The sequence below is a fragment of the Dermacentor silvarum genome, chromosome 4 (genome assembly GCF_013339745.2).
Source record: "Dermacentor silvarum isolate Dsil-2018 chromosome 4, BIME_Dsil_1.4, whole genome shotgun sequence".
Lineage (NCBI taxonomy): Eukaryota > Metazoa > Arthropoda > Arachnida > Ixodida > Ixodidae > Dermacentor > Dermacentor silvarum.
Window position 1 is genome coordinate 149,069,757 of NC_051157.2, and position 27,182 is coordinate 149,096,938.

At 49.9% G+C, this 27,182-nt stretch overlaps 2 protein-coding genes and 1 non-coding gene across 3 annotated transcripts; 1 reads left to right on the plus strand and 2 right to left on the minus strand.

Moving 5' to 3' along the window:
- Positions 1-4,471: 4,471 nt before the first annotated feature.
- LOC125944812 (uncharacterized) lies at positions 4,472-6,056 on the minus strand. Its single transcript, XM_049666178.1, has 2 exons — positions 5,735-6,056; positions 4,472-5,369 (listed from the first exon to the last, which is right to left on the minus strand). Exons 1-2 carry the CDS (start codon positions 5,881-5,883, stop codon positions 4,769-4,771), a joined length of 750 nt encoding a protein of 249 aa, XP_049522135.1. The 5' UTR covers positions 5,884-6,056; the 3' UTR covers positions 4,472-4,768.
- Positions 6,057-6,960: 904 nt separating this feature from the next.
- On the minus strand, positions 6,961-7,079 carry Trnal-caa (transfer RNA leucine (anticodon CAA)). The gene is made up of 2 exons: positions 7,042-7,079; positions 6,961-7,006 (listed from the first exon to the last, which is right to left on the minus strand). It is a non-coding gene; the product is annotated as a tRNA-Leu (tRNA).
- An 11,630-nt stretch (positions 7,080-18,709) lies between these two features.
- On the plus strand, positions 18,710-20,401 carry LOC119448349 (uncharacterized). Its single transcript, XM_037711704.2, has one exon. It carries the CDS (start codon positions 18,846-18,848, stop codon positions 20,370-20,372), a length of 1,527 nt encoding a protein of 508 aa, XP_037567632.1. The 5' UTR covers positions 18,710-18,845; the 3' UTR covers positions 20,373-20,401.
- Positions 20,402-27,182: the final 6,781 nt, after the last annotated feature.

A 27,182-nucleotide genomic window follows, 5' to 3' on the forward strand; every position in this document is an offset into this window, starting at 1 on the left:
TGTCCGGGTAGATCCTGCGGTAACGTGTTAGTGAGGGGTACGTGTTTGTCTGTAACAGGCGAAGGGTGGTTGCCTGTGCTCTGTTTAGCTTGTGATGAGGGATGGGGAAGGTTCTTCTGTTGAGATAGAATGATTTCGTGAGGTCGTTGTAGCGGGTGAGGCGATCGCGGAACGCGATCGCCTCACCCGCTACAACCTTATACTTTGACATTTGGAAAAGGACAACGACCTCACGAATTCAATTATTCACTGTGCGAATAATTATTTTTTTCGTTACTGTTATTCTTGCTAGCATGATGCTATTGTCCGCGTACCCATGCGAATACCGTTTTTTACGTTCTTACTTGCGCGGGCTCATTTAGCGCGTTTCTACGCCACGCACAGTTAGCGCATTACGGTTCCCGAACTCTAGCACTGGTGCTAGGCCGCGCTGATGAAGTTGACACGTTCGTTTTTGCATTCTCTTGCTACCCAAGCACATAGACAATGCTCAAAGATGGGTGAGCTCGATGCAGCACCACACTGTTGAAGTTAATTACCTTTATGGGCAGGGCCGCGCAGGGTGCGTGTGAACGCAGAGACAATGTTTTGGTGGACACAGGTACTGCATACATCTTCCATAGGACACGATTTTTCCAGATCGTTGCGAAGTGTATTTACCGACTAGTTCTCTCGCAGAGTGCTCCAATTTGTCTTATACCGGTGTCACACAGCCACTTTTGATAGCGATCGAGACCGATTCGGAATGTTCAACCGCGATTGTTTCCCTTCCGCAGATTGAGCAAAGAAGCTAATCGCGACCAAGAAATTCGACCCATATCGGGCTCGATCACGATCAAAAGAGCGCCGTGTGACCCCCGTATTAGGCACTGGAATGAAGTCGTGTTTGAAAGAATAACAAATGTAGCCTCTGCTACTTCATACGAGAAAATATTGCATCGAACAGCTGACAATTCTCGCAACCTATTGGGAAATGTGCCGAAAAGAGTTTACCAAAATGCGTTATTTTACTGATGTGTGCTTTGGTTCACATTAGACTGAAATGTCAAGTCCTCAGGTAATGCAGGAAACCGGCGAAGCGTGAACATATCACATCGCGGCAGTGGTCTCACGGAGTGCTGTGTTGTGGACACACTTAGTCCCCAAAATTGTTATTTTCCGCTGGTTGTTTGTGCACCCATAAACTGCACAGTGCTGGCCTGTAGCCTTTTGATGAGTATATATGCCGTTATTTACGAGCGTAAGTCATTCGTGACAAAAATAAACGGAAACATCGAAGGAAAGCTACCACTCCGCAATGCAAGCGCAAGGCAAGCTCACAGTCCAGACCGAACAGGCAACACTGACACATACTCTCCACGCCAGACCGTCGGAAGCGCCCTCGTGAAAACGTCTATACTCTCGACCACTCTCGACCTGTAGGCAATAGGCCTAGTGCTAGGTGCGTGTATTCAACAGTTTGTAGCTCTACATGAGACATGGAGCACCCGGCACCGGAACTTTCAGCGAGGCCGCCTGCGCCACCGAGGGCAACGTGGACTGAAAGTGAAACTTGGAAGTTGATTCGCCTCTGGGAGGATAACCTGCACCTACTCAGAGGAGAAAAGCATAACACAAAAGTGTATGCAGCAATTGTCGACGCTCTTCGTGAAAGCGGCATTATAAAAACGAAAAAGCAAGTGCAAGGAAAACTCGACAATCTGACGCAACGATACAGGTAAGTAGCATCTCGTTATATATTAAGTGCACGCTACGAGAGAAATTGTAGTGTTTTCGATGTACTTGCGCATATTGTTGCAAAATGTGCGAGCGGCACATTTGCGCATTTGTACAGGCGTCCTGTACATTGCAGGTGCCGAAGTGGGCCGGCATCTTCGACGAGGTTTACAACTGTCGGCGAAACGTACGAGCGGTGGACGTACTACTATACCCGTGTTTGCATTAATGTTAATTGTGTCACTCTTTTGAAGATGCTTTCTCTGTTATTGCAGGAAGGAACTGCGTGAGCATGGCACGGGCTCGGCAGCAACAACATGGCCCTTCTTTAGGGAGCTGCACCGTTTTTTAGGGTGCTTGCCATCCAACGACAGGTCACTGTCCCAGGAAAGTGCCTGCAGCCCAAGTGAAACAGTTGAAGAAGTGAGATGTCCCATTTGCAGTTCAGCGCAGTATTGTGGAGAAAATATTGCCACGAATATTTACTTTTTCATACTGGCATCAATTGTAACATTCAGAGAAGTAAACACACCCACTGGTGGTAACATAGTCCGCACCCCAAGCAGTCCGGCATCGCCAATTTTGCTAATGTTATGTTCCATGCAGTGTAAGCAGGTGTGCAAAGCCATCTCGCTATTTTAGCATGCTATTATTGAATTCATCACTACTTTACTAGCTTTTACTTTGTGTTAATGCAACAATTAAACCCATTAGGTGCAACAAACTGCAGGTGTGTAAACCTGATTACTATTTCTCTGCAACTGTGAATGTCATGCTGGATATTTCCATGCTTCTGAGGTCATAAATGAACAATTTCACTTTTGGTATGTTTTTCAGATAATTTATTCAATGGAGTTGGGCGCGCCTGTCAGTGCCAACACATCACTGGTGGAGAGCGGCGATGAAGGAGAGGCAGCAGTGGTGCCCACAGATCCACTGTCGCCAAGGCCTGGTCCGAGCAGCACTGTGCCCGGGAGAAGGACGGGAAAGCGCAAGAGAACCTCTGCAAACGAGAACTTTCAAAATGCTCTGCTGGAGCAGAACGAGCGGCTAATTAGAGCTCTTGAAGCAGCTACAGCTGAAGAGAACGTCCTCCGAGAGAGGCAAATGAACATCCAGGAGAAGCTTGTTGAGCTTATAGATGCTTTTCTGAAAAAATAAAATATTTCCTGGTATTGTCCAACTCTTTACATCTATATTCAGATACAACTTTAGAAGGCAGCGGCATTTGCCCCTCAAAGGCGGATGCACACGAGCCACCTCCAATAGGCGCGCACTTAATGCGACGGAGAACATGCGTAACATGGCCGCCCTCGCTTCTCACTGGGCCCAGTCGCGTCAGCTCTGTGCGTCTCCCTTCGTCAGACTGAATTCGAATTGTTTGTGGTGGTCTGTCATGCCGGAAATATTATTGTGAGCTTACGATGCACAATTTGTGTCACGTGCGTTTGTTCTGAGCCGTGAGCCTGCGAAGAAAGATTGCAGCAAACATCGGTGACGCTGCGCTGCGTCTGGAAACAGGATCCCGCCGCGACATACCGCTGCAAACAAACATCGTGCGTGTTTGTTCCATGGTGTTTTGTTTTGCTCCTAAGTGAAGTTACGATGAGGAGAGTTCGCTAAAGTCTGGTACCTACTGTGAGCGGCGGGTGTGTTTGTGTACTGTGGCCCTGCGTTCCTCGTCGGACGTGGCGAAGTGATGGAGCAGAAAGCGTGTGCGGATGAAACCAACCTGCGAGTTTCTCAACAGAAAAGATTTGTGAAAGCAACCTCCAACGCAAAGATTCGTTGCTGCCAGCTCAGCGTGCAAACGACCGATCGTTGGCAGCAGTGTGATAAGATAGCCGAGCTTCTTGCAGCGTCGTTCGAGTGTTGTGTAGCACCGTCGATTGATTGCTTTCCACCAATGCTAACAATCAGTGACTTCACTATGGGGCGCGTCAAACTCGACGATGGCTGCCTGAATGAGCATTTTGGGCCTCACTAAGCTAATGATGTTTTACGTTTGTTCTCTTATTCGCATTACTTGTGTGATCCTCATAACCAAAATAAACAACGCAACCACATGAATGTGCTTTGGCATGCAAGCTGCTCAGTGGCTGTCAGTTTCGTGTTGTCTACTGCTATTTCACCAGCACTGCTATGACATTACTGCGATTTACAGTGCAGACTGCTAACAGAGCCATAAAGCGTGCTCAGACTTCTGCTATTTCACTATGGAGCGCGTCAAACTCGACGGTGGCTGCCCGAATGAGCATTTTGAGCCCGCCAACTATAATCAGGGTTAACAACAGTGTTTCAATTCAGATATGCCAGCATTTAAATGTGTTTCTATGCCACTTCTTAAATCGAGCACGATGTGTGCAGGACGTTGCTTATCAGAATTGAGCTTCTATTATAAGGAATATGCCATAAATGGAACTGCTTATTTATTTGAGAGGTCACGGAATGGATGGTTGGCTGTTGCGAACCCACCGGCAAAATTTTGGTAGCCCTAATAAGGGCTGTTCTTTCGTTAATAAGAAGCCTTTATGCTTCGTCGAGTGGCTCAATGCCAGACAGCTCGCAGTCGGAGTCGCTTTCTTCAGTGTCATCTTCACCCAGCTGGATGATGATGGGTTGAATGTGCTCACTCCCACACGTGTCAAGTCTGAACTTTGCCTCCAAGTCCATCACATGCTGAATGCTCTTCCTCCAGCCTTCCGCTGTTATCTGCTTGATTTTCTCCCTCAACTCCTGTATCTTTTCCTTCTTCCAGGCCGTCGTTGGCAATTTCTCTTCTCGCCGGCTATGGTAAGGTGCATTGCCTAAAACAATGACGCTACCAGCTGGCAACTTCTGCAGAACGTCATTGAACCAGCCCTCATAGCGATTGCCGTTCATTTCCTCGTGGTAGTCGCCTGTCTCGCCACTCGTCAAGATACACAAATCTTATTTATACCGACAAATACGCGTCTTAGAAGAAGTCAATTTTTTGAGCGGGACTATTTCTTTAGTCATGGAGGAATTGGCTGCTGCGCTTCGGTCAACTGGGCGGGGCCTCTCCTGTCTTCTACAGTTGTACCCGACTACAGTGGTCTCCATGCAGCTGAAAATAATGCACAAGTGCATCTCGGACATCTCTTCCACATCCAACTTGCGTGCCTGTTGTGTGAAGTGGTTGCTGATATACTGTATTCTGCAACTCCGCTTCATTCAGCCACTGCTGAGATACGGAATCATTGAAATGTTCGCATATGTTATTTAGCACACAACATGCTCTTACGGCAATAGGCACATTGCTGATGTCGCACTCCATTCGCTTCATCACAAATCTGAAGCGTGCCTTGAGCCTTCCAAAAGCGTTCTCCACAATTCTTCGTGTTTTGGAGAGTTCATAGTTGAAGTTGCTCTCTTCTGGGGTGTGGTTCGTGCCAGGGAACGGTTTCATGAGGTTGGATGTAAGAGGGAAAGCTTGATCACACAAAATTAATGGGGGCACAAGAGAAGTGCCAACACAAATGGTTGGGCTCTGAAATGCTGGTTCCTGAATCGCTCTTGCCAAGATGGAGTTGTGAAACACGTGTGCGTCGTGGCACCTGCCTGGGGAGCCAACGTTAGTGTAGCGGAACCTGTATTTGTGGTCCACCAGAGCCAGCAGGATCACACTGTACCTGCAAGTAAATACACATCATGGTCAAGACCAAGTTTGCAACACAAACTTCACTGCATCGAGGTATGAAGCTTAAAAGAGTGGTATCTATAATACTCGTACTTCTGCAACATAACAGTAAAAAGCGTGTGTGCTGAAGTCATGATAGGAGGATAAAGCGTTTCTAAATTAGTTACTCGAATGCAACATGAACTTATATAGATAAGTGTTTGGGGGGATAATATGAGTGCATATTAACAAACTAGAACAAGACTGGTGAGATTTTTATGCCAATTTTTGTCCAGTATGCGACTCGATTCACAGTTGTAGTAATTAGTTTTTGCTTCTGCGCATTCGGATACCGCTCATTGTAGTTAGTTCACTTACCAGCCTTTGTAATTGTAGTAATCGATGGCGTTTTCCTTTGGTGGCGAGACAGGAAAATGACAGCCATCCAGTGCTCCAACTGCCTGTGGGAAGCCAGTGACCGCACAAAACTCCCGCACATGGTCGGCCATTTCATTTGCTGCGATCATCTTGACCCACTGCTTTTCAAGGGCATCAACAACGGTCTGGCAAAACTCTCGGTAAATAGTGTTCCCTGTCGACCGCCCCAAGTCAAACAAATTGGCCACTGTTCTATCCTCGGCAGAGGAACATAGCTTATATAAAGCAACAGCGACCCGCTTCTCTAGTGACACCGTTTCTCTCATATTTGTTGTTTGGCGCTGCATCACGGGCCTGCAGACGCCTACCAAGTATTTAAAGGTCGTTTTCGACACCCTAAATGACTGCCGGAAGTTCTGCCCGCCCAGGTTCGGCAGCGTCTCCTCGAACCAACGAGCGCATCGTGGGTAAGCCCACACTTGCCTTGTCGCACGTCTCCCGGACAACACAGCAGCATTCAGCATGAGGCTGTTAATAACGAGATGACGCTTGATGGTGCGCACTTTTGCCCTGGCAGCTTCGAGCTCTACATCCATGGAAGCGATCGTCGCCACGGCGAGTGCAATCTCACACCTTTTCTTGACTTCTTCCGCTTCGTCACTCATGATTGCACGGCACAGTGCACAAAATAAAAGAAAAGCTCACGAGATCACAGTGCACGAAATGTTGAGAATTGTTCGGGTAAAACAACGCAGAGCCGTGCAGAGCCTACTCTCCACGCCGCAAAGGAACACAGAGAAGCACAGGGTGGCTAGCGTCGCTGTCAGCACTGCTATGTTTAGCGAGCGCACTTTGATTTTTAGCGAGGTGTATGTTTTTCGCATCAAATATAATAAATAGTATTTTTTATGGAAGGAGCGTTAATTATAATAGCTACGCGCGTAATTAGAAGTTACATTTTTGTAATTCTACAAACATCAAACGCCGCTGATAGTGCCTCTGGTGCCTTCTTTTGAAAACTTGTTATTGGCCGTGTGACACGGCCACAACTTCCTTGAGGTCGAACTCCCTAAGGAAGTTTCGCGCTCCCTTATCCTAAAGGAGTTTGTGGGTGCCCGTCTGACAGGGGTATTAGACCACTCGGCCATCCTGACACGGCGGAACGACCGCGAAAAGAGCGAGCAGTGAGTGACACGTATAGAGGGATATAAAAAATACAAAACTTGTGTCAGAAGTGGGATTCGAACCCACGCCCACATACGTGGACCAGAAGCCTCGTGCAACCCGCATCTCTGGGCAAGGTTTCCCTTGAGTCTGGCGCCTTAGACCACTCGGCCATCCTGACTTTTTTTTTCTTGCATGGTATTTATTGCATCATGTATATGTGAGAGAAATACTATCTGCGGAAAACGTGCAAGCACCAGCCAACACATCTTATATTCATGGCCTATAAATGGCCTAAAATCTCGTTAAGCACACCCTACACGAACAAAACTACAAGTAGTTTTGTTCTTAAACAAGTGGCAAGTAACTTTGATCCTAAAAAGCTGGCAACGACAAGCAACGTAACAAGAGATGGTACCAGTCCGGTTGAAAATCTGTCAAGTCATACATGTCCTTCAAGTGACCAATCATTTGAGCGTAGTTAAATTTCGCCGAAACAACAGGTTCAGCGTTTCTGTCTAACATGCGCGTCTTCCATAAGCTGTGTAGTCCAATTAAGAAAAACATATCAAAAGGCACGTCTTCTCCGTGGGGTGCAATCAAGTATCGGATGGTATGGTGATTCAAAATGAAGTCTTTCTTGAGAGTTCTTTGGAGCACATCCCAAAACAATATTGCGTCTTTACAACTTATAAAGCAATGCTCTATAGTCTCAGGTACATCACAAAGGCGACAGTTCACAGTGGATACAAAAATTCCTTTTTTGTGCAACCAAGTTTTGACAGGTAATGTTTCACTGTGTAATTTAAAGAAAAACGTTTTTGTACATGGGGATAAAGGCATCTTGCGGACTCGTTTAAGTACGTCTTTCCCTGGCAAACTTGAGAATGTAGAACGGTAAAGTGGAGGTGGGAAAATCATTGATATCAAATCTTTGTATAGTTGTTTTCTGGACACTGCGTAGAGATACTCAGTAGAAAATCGAACCATGAGGAACTGCACAGCGAAGTATACTTCATACATAAAACCCCACAAACAAGGTCTTTCAGAATATTGGGATGAAACTACCAGATTGGGTAATGCATTGAATAAGTTCACTTGTATGAATGATCGTAGTATCGGGTGTGAAGTATCTCGAAAAAAGAAGAAACGCCAAACAATTTGTCGCACATATAGATGCACTAGGCCAAGTCCGCCAGCACATACGGGTCGAAAGATATTATCTCGTCTCATAGGCTCAAAGGTGGAAGACCACACAAAAGTAGCAAATATTCTGTGAAATCGTTGAATATAAGTCCGGGCACAGTGAAGTATTTGCAGTACATAAAATATTTGTGTAGCCAGGAACAAGTTACAAGCCGCCGCCCTACCAAATATTGAAAGGCGGTGTGGCGTAAAGGTATCCGCATGGCGTTGAAGTGCAGGTACACGTTCCCGCCAGAAATGTGCACTAAGCTTATATGCATCAAAAGGTACACCAAGGTATTTAGGTGGCACGGTTGTCCATTCTATACCTGCATATTGGGTCGGCGTACATCCCCATAAACCAAACCAAAGACCTGAGCTTTTTGACCAATTTATCTGGGCACTAGAAGCCATACCAAATTTTTCAGTCAATGATAGCACCTTGTCAATGCTCGGTTTGTCTGAGCAGAAAAAGGCAAGATCATCTGCATAAGCCAATACTTTGAGTTCATTGCCCAAAATGTTAAAGCCATGAATGTCACTGCATTTTAGAATGCTTATACACAATGGCTCTAAATAAAGAGCAAATAGAAGTGGTAATAACGGACAACGCTGTTTAACAGAGGAAAGAATATACACCGGCTCGGACAGATTTCCATTAACAATTATATTGGTCGAACAGTTAGTGTAGCACATGCGAACACCGTTATAAGCAACGGATCCAACATGGCGTGTTCTAAAAGTTTGAAAAGGAACGTGTGGTTCACTCGGTCAAATGCTTTCGCTAAATCGATCTGAAGCAATGCAAAATGATCACAGTGGGACGAGCAGTACTGAAGAGCTGTTCGGACTAGATGCAAGTTTGTTTGTATGGAACGGCCTTTTAATCCGCAAGTCTGGTGAGGTCCAATAAGTAATGCCATTGCATACTGGAGTCGATTAGATAAGACTTTTGCATAAATTTTGTAGTCTACATTCGTCAGTGTAATGGGTCTATAGCATTCTACAAACCGCAATTTTTCTTTTTCACTACTTTTAGGGATTAAGATAATATGGCTTTTAGTAAAAGATTGTGGTAGGCAATCTTCATCAAAACTAGCAGTAAATATATTAAGTAAGACAGGGCTTAATATAAATTTAAAGGCTTTATAAAATTCTCCAGAGATTCCATCAGGACCTGGTGTTTTGGAAAGCGGTAACTGATCAATGGCAAGTTCTATTTCTTGTTGGGTAAATGGTCCACTAATCACAGATCCATCATCCTCTGAGAGAGGGTTAACTAGGGAGACGAAATGTGTCAGAATATCAGGATTTGGCGTATGAGCTGAGCTGAACAGCGTTGTATAATATCTTTGAAATTCTTTGATAATCTCTTCCGTTTTTGTCACAAGCACGCCATTAGAATATATATCTGAGATATGTTTTGAATTTGCATGCCGACGCCCATCAAGTAACGCCTGGCGCGTTTGTTCTTCCGAGTGCAAGGCACGGGTTGTACGAGCGCGAATGCGAGCACCTCTATAGCGTTCAGCATCGTATTTTTGAAGGTGGCTTTTAACAAGAGTGATTTCATTTATATATGTGCCAGGTGTTTCTGATTCCAGCTCATAAAGGTTATAAAGGCTTTTCCGCAACATTTTTTCTTCGCACTTTTTGACATACGACCTTATCGAGCTAATTTCGATTGCTATGTCTCGAATTTCCCGTTTAAACATTTCCCAGGCTGCAAATGAGTGTAAATTCTTAGAAAAGCAAGATGATAGCAATGAACGTACTCGAGATATGAATTCTTTATCGCTAATTAGGCTTACATTAAGCTTCCATAGTTTCCACTTTGGTTTGAAATTAGTGCGACCATTATCACCAAACCGGGCGATCACCATGCAGTGATCAGGGAATGAAATAGGCTGCACTTCACAGGAAATCCGGCAATTGAGGAGTGCTGAAGAGACATATATGCGATCCAGACGAGCATGGGAACAGCCTTGGAAATGTGTGTAGGAGTATGAACTCCTAGCACAAGACCAGGTATCAATGAGGCCAGCGTTATCAGTGATGCATGTTAGCACTTCAGCACTCCTATCGCGCCTGCTCACTGACTGAGCACGGTCAGATGGATTGCATACACAATTGAAGTCTCCCATGAGAACGACAGAACGATCGCAATCTAGCACGTTACCCATAGTTTCAAAAAACTTAATTCGATTAGCTTCATCACTGAAAGCATAAACATTAAGTAAATGCCACAGCACACCATGCAACTGAAAATCGCAACTTATGAAGCGGCCTTGGCTGTCGACGTTATAAATGAGATCAGAAAAAGGAAGATTTCTCTTTAGAAACAAAAAACAACCCGCGGAAAGGCCAACAGAGTGTGATACGCAAACAAAGTAATCTGTGAGGAAAGGCTGCAGGGCATTGCCGGTCATCTCATCGCTCTCCAACTTTGTCTCCTGAATGGCGACAAAGTCAAAGCGGCCATGAGATAGTAATCGGCGCAGCTGTACCTGTTTCTGTCTAGATCTCAGCCCTCGTACATTCAAAGTTGCAAAGCTCAGCTGCTGTGACAGCGCCATGGTTACTGACAATTGTTTTAGGTATGTTGCATCGAGTTCGGTGACGCCTCTCGAGAGGTGACACCTGGGCTTCTGGACCTTGATCGTCGAGATCCTCCCAACTTCTTAGATGCTTTACGACGAGGTCCTTTCAAGGAAGAATCGCTGCCTTCCGTCGTATCCCCTGACTTTGTCTCGAACATCGCACGACGCTTTGCCACTGCACCAGAACCAGGCACACCTGCAGTAGGATGCTCGCTAGGCTGTGGCCCAGCGCCCTGCAGATCAAGCACAGGCACGGCAGAGGCACTCACATCACCACTTTCTTGCGGAGCAAGCGTTGACACGATTGAGGCATCCACTACATCTTGCTGAGGACGGTGGGAGGACACTGTCTGCACAGCTTCAGACACGTCCTGTTGCGGTGGTGCATGATTTTGAAGCGCGGCTGATGTAACTGCGCTTACTTCCTGCTTAGGCAACGCTGATGTGCCTTCAGCCACATGTGATGTCGTTGATCCGGTTGCTCCTTCTGTTGACAAACCTCTTGTTGCGTCGAGGACTTCCGTCGCGTCCATGAGATGTTCTTGGACAACCTCATCAGGGGGACGCGTGCCATGCCGGAGCTTATCAGCATACGTCAAAGCGCATTCATCAGCTGAGTGCCCAAATCGGCGACAACTATCACAACGAGGCGTACGACATTGACGGCGTATGTGTCCCACTTTATTACAGCGAAGACACAGTGGTGGCCTTCCGGGGATTAAAACAAGACATTGTATGCAACATACTGTCAAAAGATGTGGCACCTCGCTGACAGAGACACCCTCATTCAATGACAGCATGACGTCTCGGTTCAAAGTCCGCATGTCTTCCATGTCTGCGACTCTCCAATTTTCAAGCTTGATTGACGTAACTTTTCCATATAACTGAAGCGCTTCCCTTATATAGCCATCTTCTAAATGCTCAGGAAGCCATAGGAGCTTCATTTTCACGACTTTCGGCTCGGGGTCTATCACCATGCAGCGCCGGTTTTTAACTAGGAGTTCCCCATGGTTCACAAGTGTTGTTTTTGCCACACTGGTTTTGCATGTCACCATCCAAACATGCGACATCTGAAACTGTCCGATAGAGCTGATCTCTTTAAGGTCAATGGCGTTACGTAGAGTATCTCTGAAATCCTGGGCACGGTATGGACGTCCAGCAAGGTCGGCATGAAGAAAGACGGAATTCGCAACAAGCTTACCCGTAGGTAGACGGGGAAGAACGGTCCGGTAACTATTACTACTGGCTGACGCCTGAGTAGTACCTCGGCCTAAGGCCGATTGATCCTTTTCGGCGGAGAGCATCAGAAAACGCAGCCGTTCGAAACGGCGTCTTCTTCTTCCTCCACTCGGCCATCCTGACACGGCAGAACGACCGCGAAAAGAGCGAGCAGTGAGTGACACGTTTAGAGGGATATAAAAAAAGCTCCGTCGCATGCCCCCACGTGAGGGACACGTGTAAATGCAGAGCATAGTGGGGTTCCGTGGTGTTGGTGTTGTTGGTGTGGTGGTGGTGGTCTGGGTTGAGAGAGAAGAGAGAATCGTAAGTAAGTAACGTAAAGTTGTTATTATTTTATTGGCATCACTGCGATTCTTATTATTATATTATATAATATTGCTTATCTGTTCTCTTTTTTTAATTTCTTCTTCTTCTTTCTTCTTCTGTTTCTTCTCTTCAGAGGTTGGATTGATGATGTTGGATTGCGTCGAGGTACTAGTTGAAGGTCTTGCTTCCATCGCTTATCAACTGCGACCGCCGACGAACGCAAGAGAAGAGAGCCCAGGAGTTCACGAGTGGAGCCCGCGCCAACCCGCTTTATATTCCTAGCGCGCGCGTTAGAGGGAGAGGGGGTGGAGAGAGGGCGCGCTATCACGCCAGCACCTGCTGTTGTTACGGTGCTTGCAGCGCCGGAGCGCGACTCAACTACGACGCTTCGCGCGCTGCACATGTGCTGCAAGCGTGATGCGGGAGAGGAGGAGTGGGGGAGAGGGCTGTTGCGAATGTCGATGGTCCGAGCGGCCACGAAGGTTGCATGTGTGGCGCCGTGCCAGGTGCCAAGAGGAGGAGATATCCAGGGAGATTAGAAAACTGTTTTATATACACTGTACATGGTATTTTACAAGAAGGGCTCCATGATATTTGAGCCGTCTACGTGCTAACATCTTTGCATGTGGTAGCGTTTACATCTCCGAGCGTTCTACATGGTCGAGCGTGCTCTACATCGTCAAGCGTGCTCTACATGGTCAAGCCTCAAGCCCCCTTCACAACACTCAAGTCCCCTGTTTTATCCCTTTCGTTTCCCTCTTTCACTCGACGAGGGAACACACTGTAGTTCTTTTAGCCAATCAGCATCTTGGATCAGGTGGCCATATCCCGCACGTGATGTGTCGTCGTTTCCCGCCGGGCTCCGCCTCCAATCTTGTTAGGTCGCCCCCGAACACCGGCAGCGGTTGACACCTTGGGAACCGAACGTTCATGTCGTTCCCCCGGGATTGCCAGACGCGGGCCCCTTTCAAGATTCGCCTCTCCATAGTGGTCAGTTCGCGGAACCAGGTGGGGCGGTGGCTGTCTCGAAAGTCAGCAGTCGGCGTAGCGTCGTCGTGGTTCGGGCGGCGCTGGTAATTCACGGGACCACACCAAGGGGCGACGCTGCCGTTTAGCCACGCATGAGGTAGCCCGGAGACCAACTGCTAATCCCTCAGTCCCAGGTGACAATTCTCGGCCGCGAGAAAGGGCGCCAGGTTGGCACGTCTGAGTCGGCGCCGGCCTCCTTTGTCCCGAGGGACCGCCAGACACAACAGCACCCCCGCCGCCAGATGATGCATCGGGAGGTCGAGTTGTTTCATGCAGCTCGGCCGGTTTGATGCCTGCTTCGCTCAAAGCCATGGGGCCGCTGCTTCCAGGAATGATGATCTTCCCGCCAAAGGCCTCTTCATAGGTGGGCTCAGACTGGGCTGCAGAAATGACAAGCTCCAAGGAGCGACCTTTGTCAGCCACACACAATGCTGCAAGCGCCACTGCAAGCCACTCTCATCGCCAGACTTTACCAATTCCGAAAATCTGACTGCCCCCTATCTAAAGAAAACCCTGAAACACAAGGTGCTCGTTGATCCGGACAAGTACCAAAAAAAAAAACTTCCGATGATGTGTCTTCGGAAACAGACACCATCTGGGTTAATGTAATGAAGCTAAGTAATTATGAATTAGAGCTTCCACATATCAGGAAGGCGAAGGGAGAACTGGCCTTCACTAATTCGCATTCTGTAACACTTAGCACAAAAGAGCTACATAATCATTACATAATGCTGAAAATGCCGAATCAACAAATAGGAAAACCATCTACCACGTGCCCAAATTGGCTCACAAGGGTGACTTATTCTGCGTTTGCCCTATCGCACTTCGAAATTGTGCTGCTTTAATGCTAAGCTCGATCTGAGCAGATGGCCCTATCTTAACCAACGGTTCCCAAGACATAAAAGTCGCTCACAGCATATTCCCAAAGAAATGAAAGACAATGAACGCAAACTACAAAACGTGCCCTGAAAGAAAATCCCAAACAAAACACGGCGCGTCATTAACTCGCGCAAAAGCGCAGGTCATCAACTTGCGCAACCTGCGCGTGACCTTCTAAATTATTGCAACCTTGACACTAAGTCTATGGCTGACACCTGGTTTGCAATTCAATTCTTTATCTGTCGCCGCGTACACACTCCCCTTTTAAATCGTGGGTCTAACCTGAGCCGGAAAGGTCAACAACAAACAACTGCGGCATTCCTTACGCCTGTCAAACATTCAACACGCATCTCCCATAAATTGAATACAAAAGAAGAAAAAAATTGCTACCCGTCTTCCTTGTTTACTTATTCTCGGGCCCCAATCACACCCCTTCCTTTCAAACGCACTCGAGGGGGTCGCGCGTTCCGGGGATTTCGCAAGGTGTCGTCGCGAATAAGGCAAAACCCCCTAATTTGCCTGACACACCTTGTAGCTGCGACTTTCGAACAGCCGCTTCCAAGTACTGGGAGGGGGAGGCATTGACAGACCCGTGCGCGCACTGTCCCATTATCTGCTAGGCAGACCTTTTTCTTTTCCCCCGCGAGTGCTCGGCCATTGTAACAGCCTACAGGACGCTTCCCTTTGTCCCTCTGCTTACAATGCGCTGTACGCGAGGCGGTTAGGCGACAGTTACCATCCCTCTGTCTACAGTGCACTTTACGCGTTGCGGTCAGGCGACGGTCACTACGCCTGAATCTTCGCGAGACTCGCCTTTTCGCGACGTGCGTCACGCCGATCCTTGACCTCAGCAAACGCCTAAGCTTGGGAGTTACCCTCCTGCGCTTTTTCACATTATCTGGCTGGATCATGATCTTAGCGCGTTTACCAATGTCGACTTGGCGCTTCGCACGTTTGACTCGAGACGCCCCGACCGCCTCCACCTTTCGCATCCTGCGCTTACGCCTTTTATGTTTGGCATGCTTCGTTGGTCCTGCGGCATCAGCACACGCACTTGAAATTTCGTTGCCCTCTCGGGTTTCACAGTGCGTCTGCCTTTGTAATAGAACATTACCAGATTTGACCATTGAGCAAGCTGGCTTGTCATGAAGTCTACCTTCAGCTGGCCTAGCTCTATCACTGCCGTCGATAGCATGCAAAACTTCTCGCTGGCCTTCGAAGTCGGCCCTTGCTTCCGAAACAGCCTCGCTAAACGTCAAAACAAGTGCTTCTTCGCGCTTGTCACTGTTTCCGTCAACTACTGGCACCACAGCCCTCTCAGCGCTGTCTGAACTAGCTTTGTTGTTCTCATCCTGGCCTTCGCAGTCGGTCACGAATTCTAGGGCGGGAAAACCACCGCTCTCTTCGGTGACCGCATTCACCTCGCTTCCGGCTACTAACCCGTCTAACTCATCACTGCTTACAGCTGCCTCTGGAATCGTTCCATGGTCCTGTGACCGCTGCTCAATAGGGAATGCGCCTATCAGTCTCTGAGTCTCCTCACGTGCTTTCGCCCTGAAAGCTCCCTTGCTGGTGGCGGATTTTCCCGGTTCCCTCAGCATTTGCTCCGACCTATTCGAGAAGCAATGCGTGACCTTGTCTGGCAGGCTGGCCGAAATTACCGCCGCCGTACACACTTGGCCTAAAGGGCCTTCCGTTTCTGGTGCGGGAAAACCGCCGCTCTCTTCGCTTTGTGTGTGTGCCACTTGCCTCACACCTTTTCCAGAGCTTTCTACACTAGTCATCTCAGTGCTACTGTTACTTTCGACAGGCTCGACTTTTTCACTCTCATTTGGGCCTTCGAAGTCGGCCTGCCATGCTACCCCAAAGCGCCTGAACAAAGCCCTCTTAGCCCTGTCGTAGTCGCGCGCTTTCTCCTCGGACAAGCAATGCATAAAACACGCGCCGACACTAAACGGGAGAAGTGCCCCTAATCGCTCGGCCCACCAGTCCCGGCTGACACCCTCTTTCTCACACACTCGTTCAAAACCGGCGAGGAAATTAACAATACCCTCGTCCGTCTCGAAAGTGTGGAGCTGGCGTCGCGCTGTCCGCCATCTGAGCATCTGATCTTCTCGTTCAAGCTCTTTCATCCTAAGAGCGTGCCGTTGCGCTGCCTCCTGCTCGCGCCTCTCGCGAATTTCGGCATCGTGCCTGCGCCTTTCTGCTTCTTCACGCTCGCGCCTCTCGCGCTTCTCTACAGCTTCAAGCTCGCGCCTCCTGCACTCCTCTGCCTTTTGCTTTCTTTCCTCAATTGTCTCCCAAGCCTCATCAGCTTCCTCGACCGTCACCTCTTCTACCTTCATGACGTCGAGAACCGCTTCTTTCGTTTTTGCGGAGTCGACCGAAATGCCTAACTCCTCGCAAATTAGAAGGAGGTCCTGCACTCTGAATTTCTCCATAGCGATCTTGTTTGCCTTCAAAATTCGCCCTTCCTAAAATTCGCTATTTAAAGAAGGTGAATTTCCCAAATGGTGCCCGCCAGAAAACACAAAGTTACTCTCCTAGCAACTACCTACTTGTACTAGAGAGTTCTGGCGACATGAAGCGCAAACTCAGGCACTAAGCCCGTCCTTATCGCTACCATCAGGAGATCGCAGAATTTCTCTCTTCGTTCCTCCCCTATGAAACAATTTTCCTGGCCTCTCCGGCCTTCTCCCAACTCACTTCCTCATTCTGTAAAAGCTCCAATTGTTGACTTTTGCCTACCGCAGGGGCAACCAAAATGCCCATCGGCTCACAACTTTTGAGGAGTTCTTGGATTTCAAACTTATCCGTATTTACAGTGCACCCTGTGTTTCTTCCCCTTAGTAACCTAGCCCACGAGACACTATATTCTTGGTCTGCGAGATGAAATCACTAACACCAAACCATCATTACCGACTTAGTAACCTGCGCTAATGAGTCTGGCGAAAAGAGAAGCAAACACGTAGCACTCACCACACCGATGTAGCCAACGCCGGCCGATCCCATAAGCTGCCAGCCACTGTTGTGGTTGTCGATGGTCCGAGCGGCCACGAAGGTTGCATGTGTGGCGCCGTGCCAGGTGCCAAGAGGAGGAGATATCCAGGGAGATTAGAAAACTGTTTTATATACACTGTACATGGTATTTTACAAGAAGGGCTCCATGATATTTGAGCCGTCTACGTGCTAACATCTTTGCATGTGGTAGCGTTTACATCTCCGAGCGTTCTACATGGTCGAGCGTGCTCTACATCGTCAAGCGTGCTCTACATGGTCAAGCCTCAAGCCCCCTTCACAACACTCAAGTCCCCTGTTTTATCGCTTTCGTTTCCCTCTTTCACTCGACGAGGGAACACACTGTAGTTCTTTTAGCCAATCAGCATCTTGGATCAGGTGGCCATATCCCGCACGTGATGTGTCGTCGTTTCCCGCCGGGCTCCGCCTCCAATCTTGTTAGGTCGCCCCCGAACACCGGCAGCGGTTGACACCTTGGGAACCGAACGTTCATGTCGTTCCCCCGGGATTGCCAGACGCGGGCCCCTTTCAAGATTCGCCTCTCCATAGTGGTCAGTTCGCGGAACCAGGTGGGGCGGTGGCTGTCTCGAAAGTCAGCAGTCGGCGTAGCGTCGTCGTGGTTCGGGCGGCGCTGGTAATTCACGGGACCACACCAAGGGGCGACGCTGCCGTTTAGCCACGCATGAGGTAGCCCGGAGACCAACTGCTAATCCCTCAGTCCCAGGTGACAATTCTCGGCCGCGAGAAAGGGCGCCAGGTTGGCACGTCTGAGTCGGCGCCGGCCTCCTTTGTCCCGAGGGACCGCCAGACACAACAGGGCGCACCTGTGCTCGAGCTGTTGCGGACGGACGGCGCACGCTACATGTGAGTTAAAGAAATGCTCTGCATTTAAAATAAGTCATGAGGTGTTACGTACCACAACCACGATCTGATTATGAGTGTGCCTCCGGAACAATTTTGACAAACTGGGGGTTCTTTAACGTGCACCTAAATCGAAGTACACTGGTGTTTTCGCATTTCGCCCCCATCAACATGCAGTCGCTGTGGCCGGGATTTGATCCCGCGACCTCTTTCTTAGCGGCCCAATACCATAGCCACTAAGCGAGATTTATGTAGGAACGAATAGATAACTGGAAAATTGATAAAATTAGGAAAAATTCGAACCGGACGTGCAGATGATTACATTTAAAAAATAAGAATAAGAACTGTGTTTGTCTTCTTCATTGGAAGCACCGCGTTCTAGCTGTGGTCTTGGTTCTTGTTTCCCAACAATGGTTCATACCCACTACGGTGGATTAGCCAAGAAGCCTTATTGTTGTGGCCTCAACTCTGCGTTCTTACCTGCGCGTCGTCTTCTTCTGCCTTTAACAAGGCAACTGGGCACAGAAAAAAAATAGTCTTTTCAGTAACGACTCACTTATTTTCATCGCCTTAGTGGTAGAACTTCGCACACAACGGCTCATAAATGTTTGCTGTACATCTATGTAAGCTGTTATGTCGCAACTTTCATAGCTTCACGCACGACCAATCCTCGCATGTTGAGAATCTGGCCTCAACCACCAGTGGGCGCCGCGTGTAGATAACCGCTGCCCCTCTGTGTAGCCGTGGTCGGCCGATGACATCGATGTGAATCGCGGCGGGCGGGGGAACCGCAAAAGCTCGAAATAGGCACCTACAAGGTAAAATTGTCCATGGCCGCGACACCGCACCGGCTGCTCCGCCAGGGCGGCCTTCTTCTGATCGCCTTCGTCGCCCTACAAAAAGCAGAAGCAGCAAGCATCGACGAACCCATCAACCCTAGGGAGTACCGCGCCCGAAGCGACGTCGGCGTCGCGCAGCCGCTCTTCAGAAGCGCCAGCCGGTGGATGTTCGGCGCCAGTAACGAAGCCAGCCTGCGCCAGCAAGCGAATGAGGGCGGTAGCAGCGACGCACGAGCACACCAGCAACCATCTGCAAGCGTGGAGCAAGGTATGCCCCGAGTGGAACCCCATACCTCCTTCCATGCCGAACAGGGCAGTGTACGTGTGAGTAACAGCGAACAGAGGCGCCCGCGACCAGGTCGGGCATACGTCATAACAGAGCAAGAGGGCGGAGACAATAGCAACGGCGTCGCCGTCGGGCAGAGCTTACAGCTGCAGCAACAGCAGCAGCAACGAGCGGACGACAGCTTCCTGGACGAGGTCATCAAGAGCGCCATGGCGGGTAAACACGGCAGCGGAAGCACTGCTATAAGGCCTGTCGTCTTGTCTGACCGCGGCGGCCCTGTCTTGAACGCGGCCGCCGCGCGGGCTTCCGGCAACTCGACCAAGCTGTACAACGTGAGCAACGCCCAGAAGGTGGTCGGTGACGAACACCCCATGGAGTTGGGCAAGGTCAAGATCCGGCCCGCGCACGTAGTGCTCTCCAACAACGACACGCTGCAGCTCGAGTGCTTCGTCGGCTACAACACGCACGCGTCGGTCTCGTGGACGCTCAACGACCGCGTCCTGCTCGAGGTGGACGAGTCCAAGATCCAGACCATAGATTACAAGGGCGTCAAAGTCATGGTTTCCTCCATCCTCATCCGCAACGTGCTCAAGCTACCCACTTTCAAGGAGATCTACGTCTTCAAGTGCATCTACCTGTTCGACGACGAGATGCAGACGGCGCAGAGCGTCGTGCACGCCCGCGTCACCGACGACTGCCAGACGGACCAGGAGTGCGCGCCCAGAAACGCGCGCTGCGTCAACAGCCGCTGCACGTGCGCCAGCACCCAGTACCCAGTGAAGCTGCAGTCCGTACACACCACGTGCCGCGTCGAGGCCTTCCTGGAGACCGAGTGCCTCTACGACGAGCAGTGCGAGAACGTCGAGCCCAAGAGCGAGTGCACGGTCCACCACTGGTGCGCCTGCATCCACGGCTACGCCAGGGACGCCTGGAGCAACTGCCTGCCCAAGAGCACGGGACTGAGGACCCGGTGCAACTCGGACCGCGACTGCGCCGACCTCGGCGCCAACTGCGTGCTTAGCCACTGCTCCTGTCTGGGCGACCTGGAAGAGCGCAGCGGCAAGTGCGTCGCCAGGAACAAGCCCACGGACGAGCTCCTCAGGCGGAGTCTGGTGGCCAAGGTCACGCAGAACGTTGCGTCGCCGCAGTACGCCGCGGCTTTCGCGCTGTCCTCGACGGTGGCGGCTACCCTAGCGCATTGTCTCCTCCTGAGGCTGCTCACTCCGGAGTAGACCATATAAAGACCGTCTACCGACGAGATCACCAGGTTCTGTTCAGTAATGAATGCGGTGGTGTATCGCGGAAAGTGCATGTTATGATGCGTGTGTGTTTATTGTCACCTATGTGTCGGGGAAAGTATTGCTCGAAATCCATATCAAGGGGGCACGTCATTTGCCACAGTGGCTTAGTACCCGCCGATTAAGGCGCTACAAGGGCAGTCAGGGCAGTCGCTTTCTCACGGAAAGAGGAAGGGGGCGATGGTGAATGAAAAGAGAGAGAAAAAAAAGGAATCTTGTATGTGGATAGCATAATGATGGTACAGAAACCTATAGGTTCTCTGAATTATGCTCGAGGAGGAGGAGGAAATAACATTTATTGCTCTTTCCTGTTTCGCACCGTAATGGGGACCACAAACCGTAATGGGATTCACAAATCAGTTTGCGTGCTAGAGCAGAAAGTGAGGACACACTCATGACAAGAAACATTGTTAGGTACGTGGCCTTGGGCTACTTGGTGGCCTTCAGATCTGAGCATGTTGGGCGTCGAACAGACATCACTAATAAACACAGTGCACGCGGAACGGACAGAACCGTAATGCGTGGCGTCGTTGTCCGTCACCTTTGAGGTGTGTCTTCCCGCGCCCAACACGCAATGCTCAATTCTGAGGGAGCATCAGCAGAAAATTCCTCCGTATGGAAATCTTTACGAATATGGCCCCAAAAGTAACACAGCCCAAAAATATGACATCAGTGCAGCACAGGAGTAGGCTAATATCATCCCCAAAATTAGAGGGAGCGCTTTCCCGCGCCGAAAAGCACCTCGATCACGTTCCATGCACGCCGAACTATATAAGCGCTGCACGAAAGGGCTGTATAATGACGGAGCAATCAATGTGCCCGGCCAGTAGTCTTAAACATCAACCACGAGGTACCAAAGTCAAGACATTTGCGATTGTGCAAGAATTGACCAATATATAGGCTCTTTTGTCGACGAATTTCTTAACGTTTTCGTTAGCAGTTTTAGTGAACATGTTAGGACAGCGAAATTGAATCCGATCGGTGCTGAGTGCATGCATTCCCGCTTAGTATTAGCATCCCGAGACTAGCGCCGCTTTTCAGATATCTGTCCGCAATGTTTAGGCAAAAAGCACCGGCTAACACTGGAAATGGCCTTCCTCATGCACGGCTACAGAAAACTATGCGGAACATGAATGCAGTTTGCCGCAGAATTTGAGGACGAATATTGCGAAACTGATGCCATGACACCCTCCAAATGGGCGTGCGTTAATTAGGCGCTGGCCGGCTTTTGAACCGCTACTGCAAGGTATGCATTAATGTGACTGGAATGAATTTTAGTAAATAAAGTGTTTATGTTACAATTTCTGATGTATTCTGGCCTGGCCTGAAGGTGTTGCCGCAGAGAACAAGCTTTTTATCTACTGCTTTTCTTTTAAGTGTTACTTATTCGTTGCTTGGACGGCCGTGACTGTTAGGCCGTGGAACGCACTGCAGGTAAAGGCACTGTGAGACGATGAGCTATAGGGAAGGCTGTGCCGCGCCCTGGTATTACCTAAGTTATGTAACCGATTATATAATCTGTGGAACTGTCGTTCAACGTAAAGAGCCGGCTTCAAGTGCGATACCAGAGCAGTTGAAATTACATTCGTAGTGTGAATTAAGCTTTATATAGTGTAAGCTTGTGAACAAAAAGGTAAAGACAAAGTTTTTTTTTTTTTGTAATTCGAAAGTTTGCTCTGCAGCATAAAACGTATGAAGCGTGCATGTTACATGTATGATTTGTTGTGTTCGATGAAGTCAAACAGGAATCTATAAGGGGGACCATGTAACCACACATGGTGGTCAGGTGGGCTGCTTGGGCTGTAGCCCCGCTTTTTGCGATTGTAGTGGCGCCTTGATGAGCGCAGTCCGGGACATCACAAGAGGTGCGCGTAAGGGCCAAGCCGAGGCTGGCCAACGGTCCGGAGCCCAAAGACAGGTCGCAGCTGGTGTCACTGCGCACCCACACGTATCTTTCTTAGAGGGCCCCTCACCAATAAGGCCCCACTGCAAATTTTGGTTATACACTGGAAGTTGTAAAACGCCGTCTACAGGGAGCGTTTTGCTGGATGATAGAAGAAATTAACTGTGCTGTTACCATGCCACCAGGAGGGGAGCGTTAATGCCAACGGAGACACTCTCTCCCTTTTCCTCGACTACAAGGGTCCGCAAGCGGTGCTCCCTCACTACCTTCTCCCAAACCGGAGCTGAGGAACCGCGTCACGTTCACCCGTCGAGCCCCGCCTCCTTTTTTAGCGAAGCTTTATAGACTCACAAGTATCGGCGGCGGGGGTGGTGGTGGTGTCATGCTGAAAAGTGGGCCGATCCTGGTGATAGTGCAGAAAGGGTCCAAGCTCAATGGCACTTATCTCTGTGGGCTCGGGGACCTGTAACGCGCTCTTGAACATGTGTGACCCAAAGAGACAAAATCACCAGCCTTTCCCCTGTCGAGAAAATGGGGGTAAGCGAAGCTTGTCGTCCGATTCTGGCGATTCCAGGCGAAACGTCAGCGAAGAGCCGCGGACCCCGAGTTGCGGGAGCGCGATGTTGAGGCCAAACGTCAGCGAAGAGCCGCCGACTTTTAGGGCAAACGAAGCGGAACGCCTGCGACCGTGTCGTCTTGCCACAAGCTTCGCTTACCCCCCTTTTCTCGACAGGGGAAGGGTTCTGTTTTTTTTTCTTCCTTTTTTTGCGGGTGCATCTATGGCAGTGGCGTTGCGCTTCCGCATTGGATGATTAACCGAAGTCACGTGTCATGGAGAGTGGATTGATGGAGTTGGATATTCAACGGAATTTGGTTGCCACGCTTCCTAAATACCAGGAGTTCTGATTTAGTAGAGGAGCATCGAAGTCCGCAAGCGAAGCCGATGCGCTCTACAGTATCCGCTGCCCGTTGGAGTGCTTCCATCTGTCCCATGCTGCCGGTGTTGGTCTATATAGTGATATCATCTGCGTATAGAGCGTGCTTGATTCCGGGTATCTCGTTGAGTGCCCTAGGCAGGTCCAGTAGTGCTATATTAAACAGCAGTGGCGAGATTACTGCCCCTTGCGGTGTGCCAGAGTCCCCCATTGTGATGGGGGCAGATTTTGCGTCGCCAGCTCGTATGGTCACGTGACGGTTGTGCAGGAAGTCGCGCACGTAGTCATATGTACGCTGTCCGATTCCGATTCTAGCCAAGTTGGTCAGGATGGCTGAGTGCCGGACATTATCAAAGGCTCCCTGAAAGTCAATCGCCGGAATGGCGCGCTCCTGTTGCGTGGCTCCGCTGGGGCGATCGATTAAGTCGTACTTGAGTTGGAATAGAACGTCCTGTGCCGATAAATGCGCTCTAACGCCAAACATTGTATGTGGGAAGAGGTCGTTAGCTTCCATGTGTTCAGTGATCCTGATTTGAAGTGCCTTCTCCATGACCTTCCCTGCACAGGAGGTGAGTGAGATGAGACGAAGGTTGTCAATATTGATGGACTTTCCGGGTTTGGGAATAAAGACAATGTCAGCCGATTTCCATTCCCGCGGAAGCATACCTTCTTGCCAATACTTACTAATTTGGTCGGCAAAGAGTTCGAGCATGTCGTTACTGAAGTTGGCCATAAGGGTGGTAGTAATGCGGTCTGGGCCTGGAGCCGTTCCTCGACGCAACCTGTCAATTGCCAATCTGATCTCTGCAGTCGTGAAGTCACGGTACATTTCCGGGTTTGCGGTTCCGTTGTATGCGGAAATGTGGTCAGCGCTCACGGAGATATTGATGTATTTGTCCTCCAGATCTCGAAAGAGTTGAGCTTTGTCCCCTGCATTAGCATGCCCGCAGAAGATTTCGACGGGCGGCTCCACGTGATTGCTCCGGGTCTATTAGATACCTGAGTAGGTGCCAGGCTGATTTAGTGTGTAATGTGCCCGTAAGTGCGTCACGCTTGGCGAACCAATTTTCTTTTGCGAGTTTCGTGGCATATTCCTCTGCCTGTGCCGTGAACTCCGCGATGCGCTGTCTGAGCTTGCGGTTGAGCTTCTGGCGCTTCCATCGTCTGGTCAGTTGATGTCTTGCGTCCCAGAGATGGAGCAGATGCTGATGAACTGCTGGTGTTTCCGGGTTAGTTGAGATTGTCTTGGTCACTTCCTGCTTGAGTTTTATAATGGTTCGTGCCCATTCGCCATAGGAATTGGGCGGCTGGTGAAACGGAAAAGCTTTCCGTTTTGGCGAAAGGCTTGCCAGTCGACCAGGTGTGTTGATTTATTGCGGACTTTATGCCGACCATATGTTATGGTGGTATGGATGATGTAATGATCGCTGCCCAGCGCTTCCTCGGAGTTTAGCCATTTTTTGGTTGCGGAGCATTTAGAGTCATGGTGAGATCCGGGCATGTGTCTCTCGATACGCTGTTGCCAAGCCGAGTGGGATGGTCCGCGTCAGTGAGTCACGTGAGCCCTTCGAGCGTCATTGGGGTATGTAATTTACACCCTTTAACGTCTTCAATGACGTAGCCCCAATCCGCATGTTTGGCGTTGAAGTCGCCTACCACTATCAAAGGAGCCCGTGCTGCCATGGATTTGGCCTTGCGGATGACCTCCGTAAACGTATGGTGTCGGTCCGCAGGCCGGCTGTATATATTTAGGACGTATATTGATTGATGGCATTTTTTGCGTGGCAGAAATTGGACGAATACATATTGTAAGGCAGCGGCCCTGAGGTCGAGGTCATGCTGTAAAGTTGCATATTGATTATTGACAAACGTGACTGCCGATATACTATCGGCACTAGCGTAAGCCGTGTACGAGAATAGTTTTGCTCCCTGTTGGCCGACATCTTGTAGAGCCATAATTTCTGGTATCGATTCTAACGTTTGATTATAGTGATGCAGTGATGCTGCTTTACGGCGAAAACTGCGACAGTTCCACTGAATTACTGTAAATTGCGGATCGTGACTAGCCATCATGTGACGTAGTGGAGGCGTCGTCGCTGTCTGGATTGATGGATAGAGCTGCAGCTGGCATATCACGTCGTCCAGACAGGAGCTTGACACCCTTGCAATGCTTGCCTTCGTTGAGTTGAGTTACTTGCCTATTGTGTTTGGCTATGATTGACTGCATCTGATTGATATACGGCATTGCCAGTTCGTGCAGTTTTTTGTTTTTTTTTTGCGTTGCGTTCTTCGAGCGCACTGACGTGCTTCATGATGGATTGCTCTATCGTTTGGGTTATGGTTGCCGTAAAGGCGCTTAATTTCTGCTCCAAGGCCTTGTCCACCAAATCCACTATTGAGGCCTGTGTCGGCGTGGTCAGGGAGTTAGGGCGTTGGGTGATATGAGTGTCTGGTTCTGGAGTCTCGGAAGATAGCGGGGACATCCCGCAGTCTGCTGAAATAGCTGCTGTAGGGGTTGTCTGGCGACACTTATTTCCTTGTATTTCCTGTCGAAGGCGGGAAATTTCCTGCTGCTGTTGTGTGACTAGCTGTTGCAATTGGGCTAGCGTTCGATTTTGCTGCTCAATAGTGCTTTGAAGCTGTGCGATTATTGGCGATTCGGTATTGCGAGAGCTATTTTGAGTGCGAGGGGAGGTGACCACTGATGCCCAGCTCACCTGAGGTCCCGTTAACTTGAGGACCGGTGGCGTGGATGTTGTCTGGCCCTGCCGGGTGTGCTGCTGAGCTGGTCGGCGCCCACTGGACCGTGACCGTGACTGGCGCCCCCTGGACCGTGATCAGGATGGGGAGCCCGCCCGATTCCCAGAGCGGGACCGGGAGGTCGATCTCTCGCGGGTTTCTTTGCCGGCCACGCTGGTGATGTCTCTCTGTCCGTTGTGGTGGCGAGTCGGTGTCCGGCTTCGTCCGCGTGTTTGGCCGGCCGGTGGGTTTGCGGGCTTGGAAGGGGCTGGTTGGCGATATCTGCGCGGGCAGTCGCGAGAGCCGGAAACGTGCGGGCCGCCACAGAGCACACATCTCGGGTGGCACTCGTGTTGTTGCGACGCGTCCACTCCAGTTTTGCCGCATAGCGCGCACCGTTCGTTCTCTGGCACGGGCGCGGGGCACACGTCCGTACAGTGTCCAGGCTTCCCGCACGTAGCACAAATTGCGTTGGTTTTCCTGTATTTTTGCACTAGGGTGGCTTCGTTGAGGAAGAAGACGCACCTTGGGAGATTGCTGTGCTCAAATGTGAGCGCCACTACGTTTGTGGAGCCAAGCCTCCGGGCCCCGATGATTTGGTTATGTGGCGAGGTGGTGTTCTCCAGGATGTAATCCGTTGTAAATGTGTTGGCCTGCCGGATTACGCCCTTGCCCATGTTGTCCGTTGCCTGAGGTAAGCTTGCACGTTGATGGTTCTGTCGGTCAACCGCAGCTTGTCCAAGCCGAGGAGGATGGGCAGCATACACTCTTCCTTGGTGCCGACTACGACCAGATTCTGTTCCCATATCGGGTGCAGGCTGTATTTATGTGCGAGGTTTCGGTCCGCTTCTGCGTTGTCGCTACGCTGGTAGATGGCTGCCCGTACGGCGTTGCCGATACTGCCCGTGCCTCTGTATTGAGTTAAGTTGCAGGTTTCCCTTGGTTTGATGATGACCACGTACTCGTCAGCATACATGCGAGGCGAGTAGCGTGGTGCGCCTATATTCTTGCTGGTGCCACCACCATGCAGAAAGGTATACGAAATGGTCCCTGCAGCACCGCTTGTCGTTGTGAGCGTCGCCCCCGCCATCGGAGGTGTGCGAACGCCGGTGTGGTGGCGACGCATTTCTCGAAGTACCCCCTCGTAATGAGGGGGAAAATTGGCCG

Bases quoted from the DNA above. Each gene is read 5' to 3' on its own strand.
- LOC125944812 (XM_049666178.1), bottom strand. From the start codon at position 5,883: ATGATCGCAGCAAATGAAATGGCCGACCATGTGCGGGAGTTTTGTGCG. The intron at 5,370-5,734 runs GTAAGTGAACTA...ATTTACTTGCAG, and splicing joins TACTACAATTACAAAGGCTG to GTACAGTGTGATCCTGCTGG.
- LOC119448349 (XM_037711704.2), top strand. From the start codon at position 18,846: ATGGCCGCGACACCGCACCGGCTGCTCCGCCAGGGCGGCCTTCTTCTG.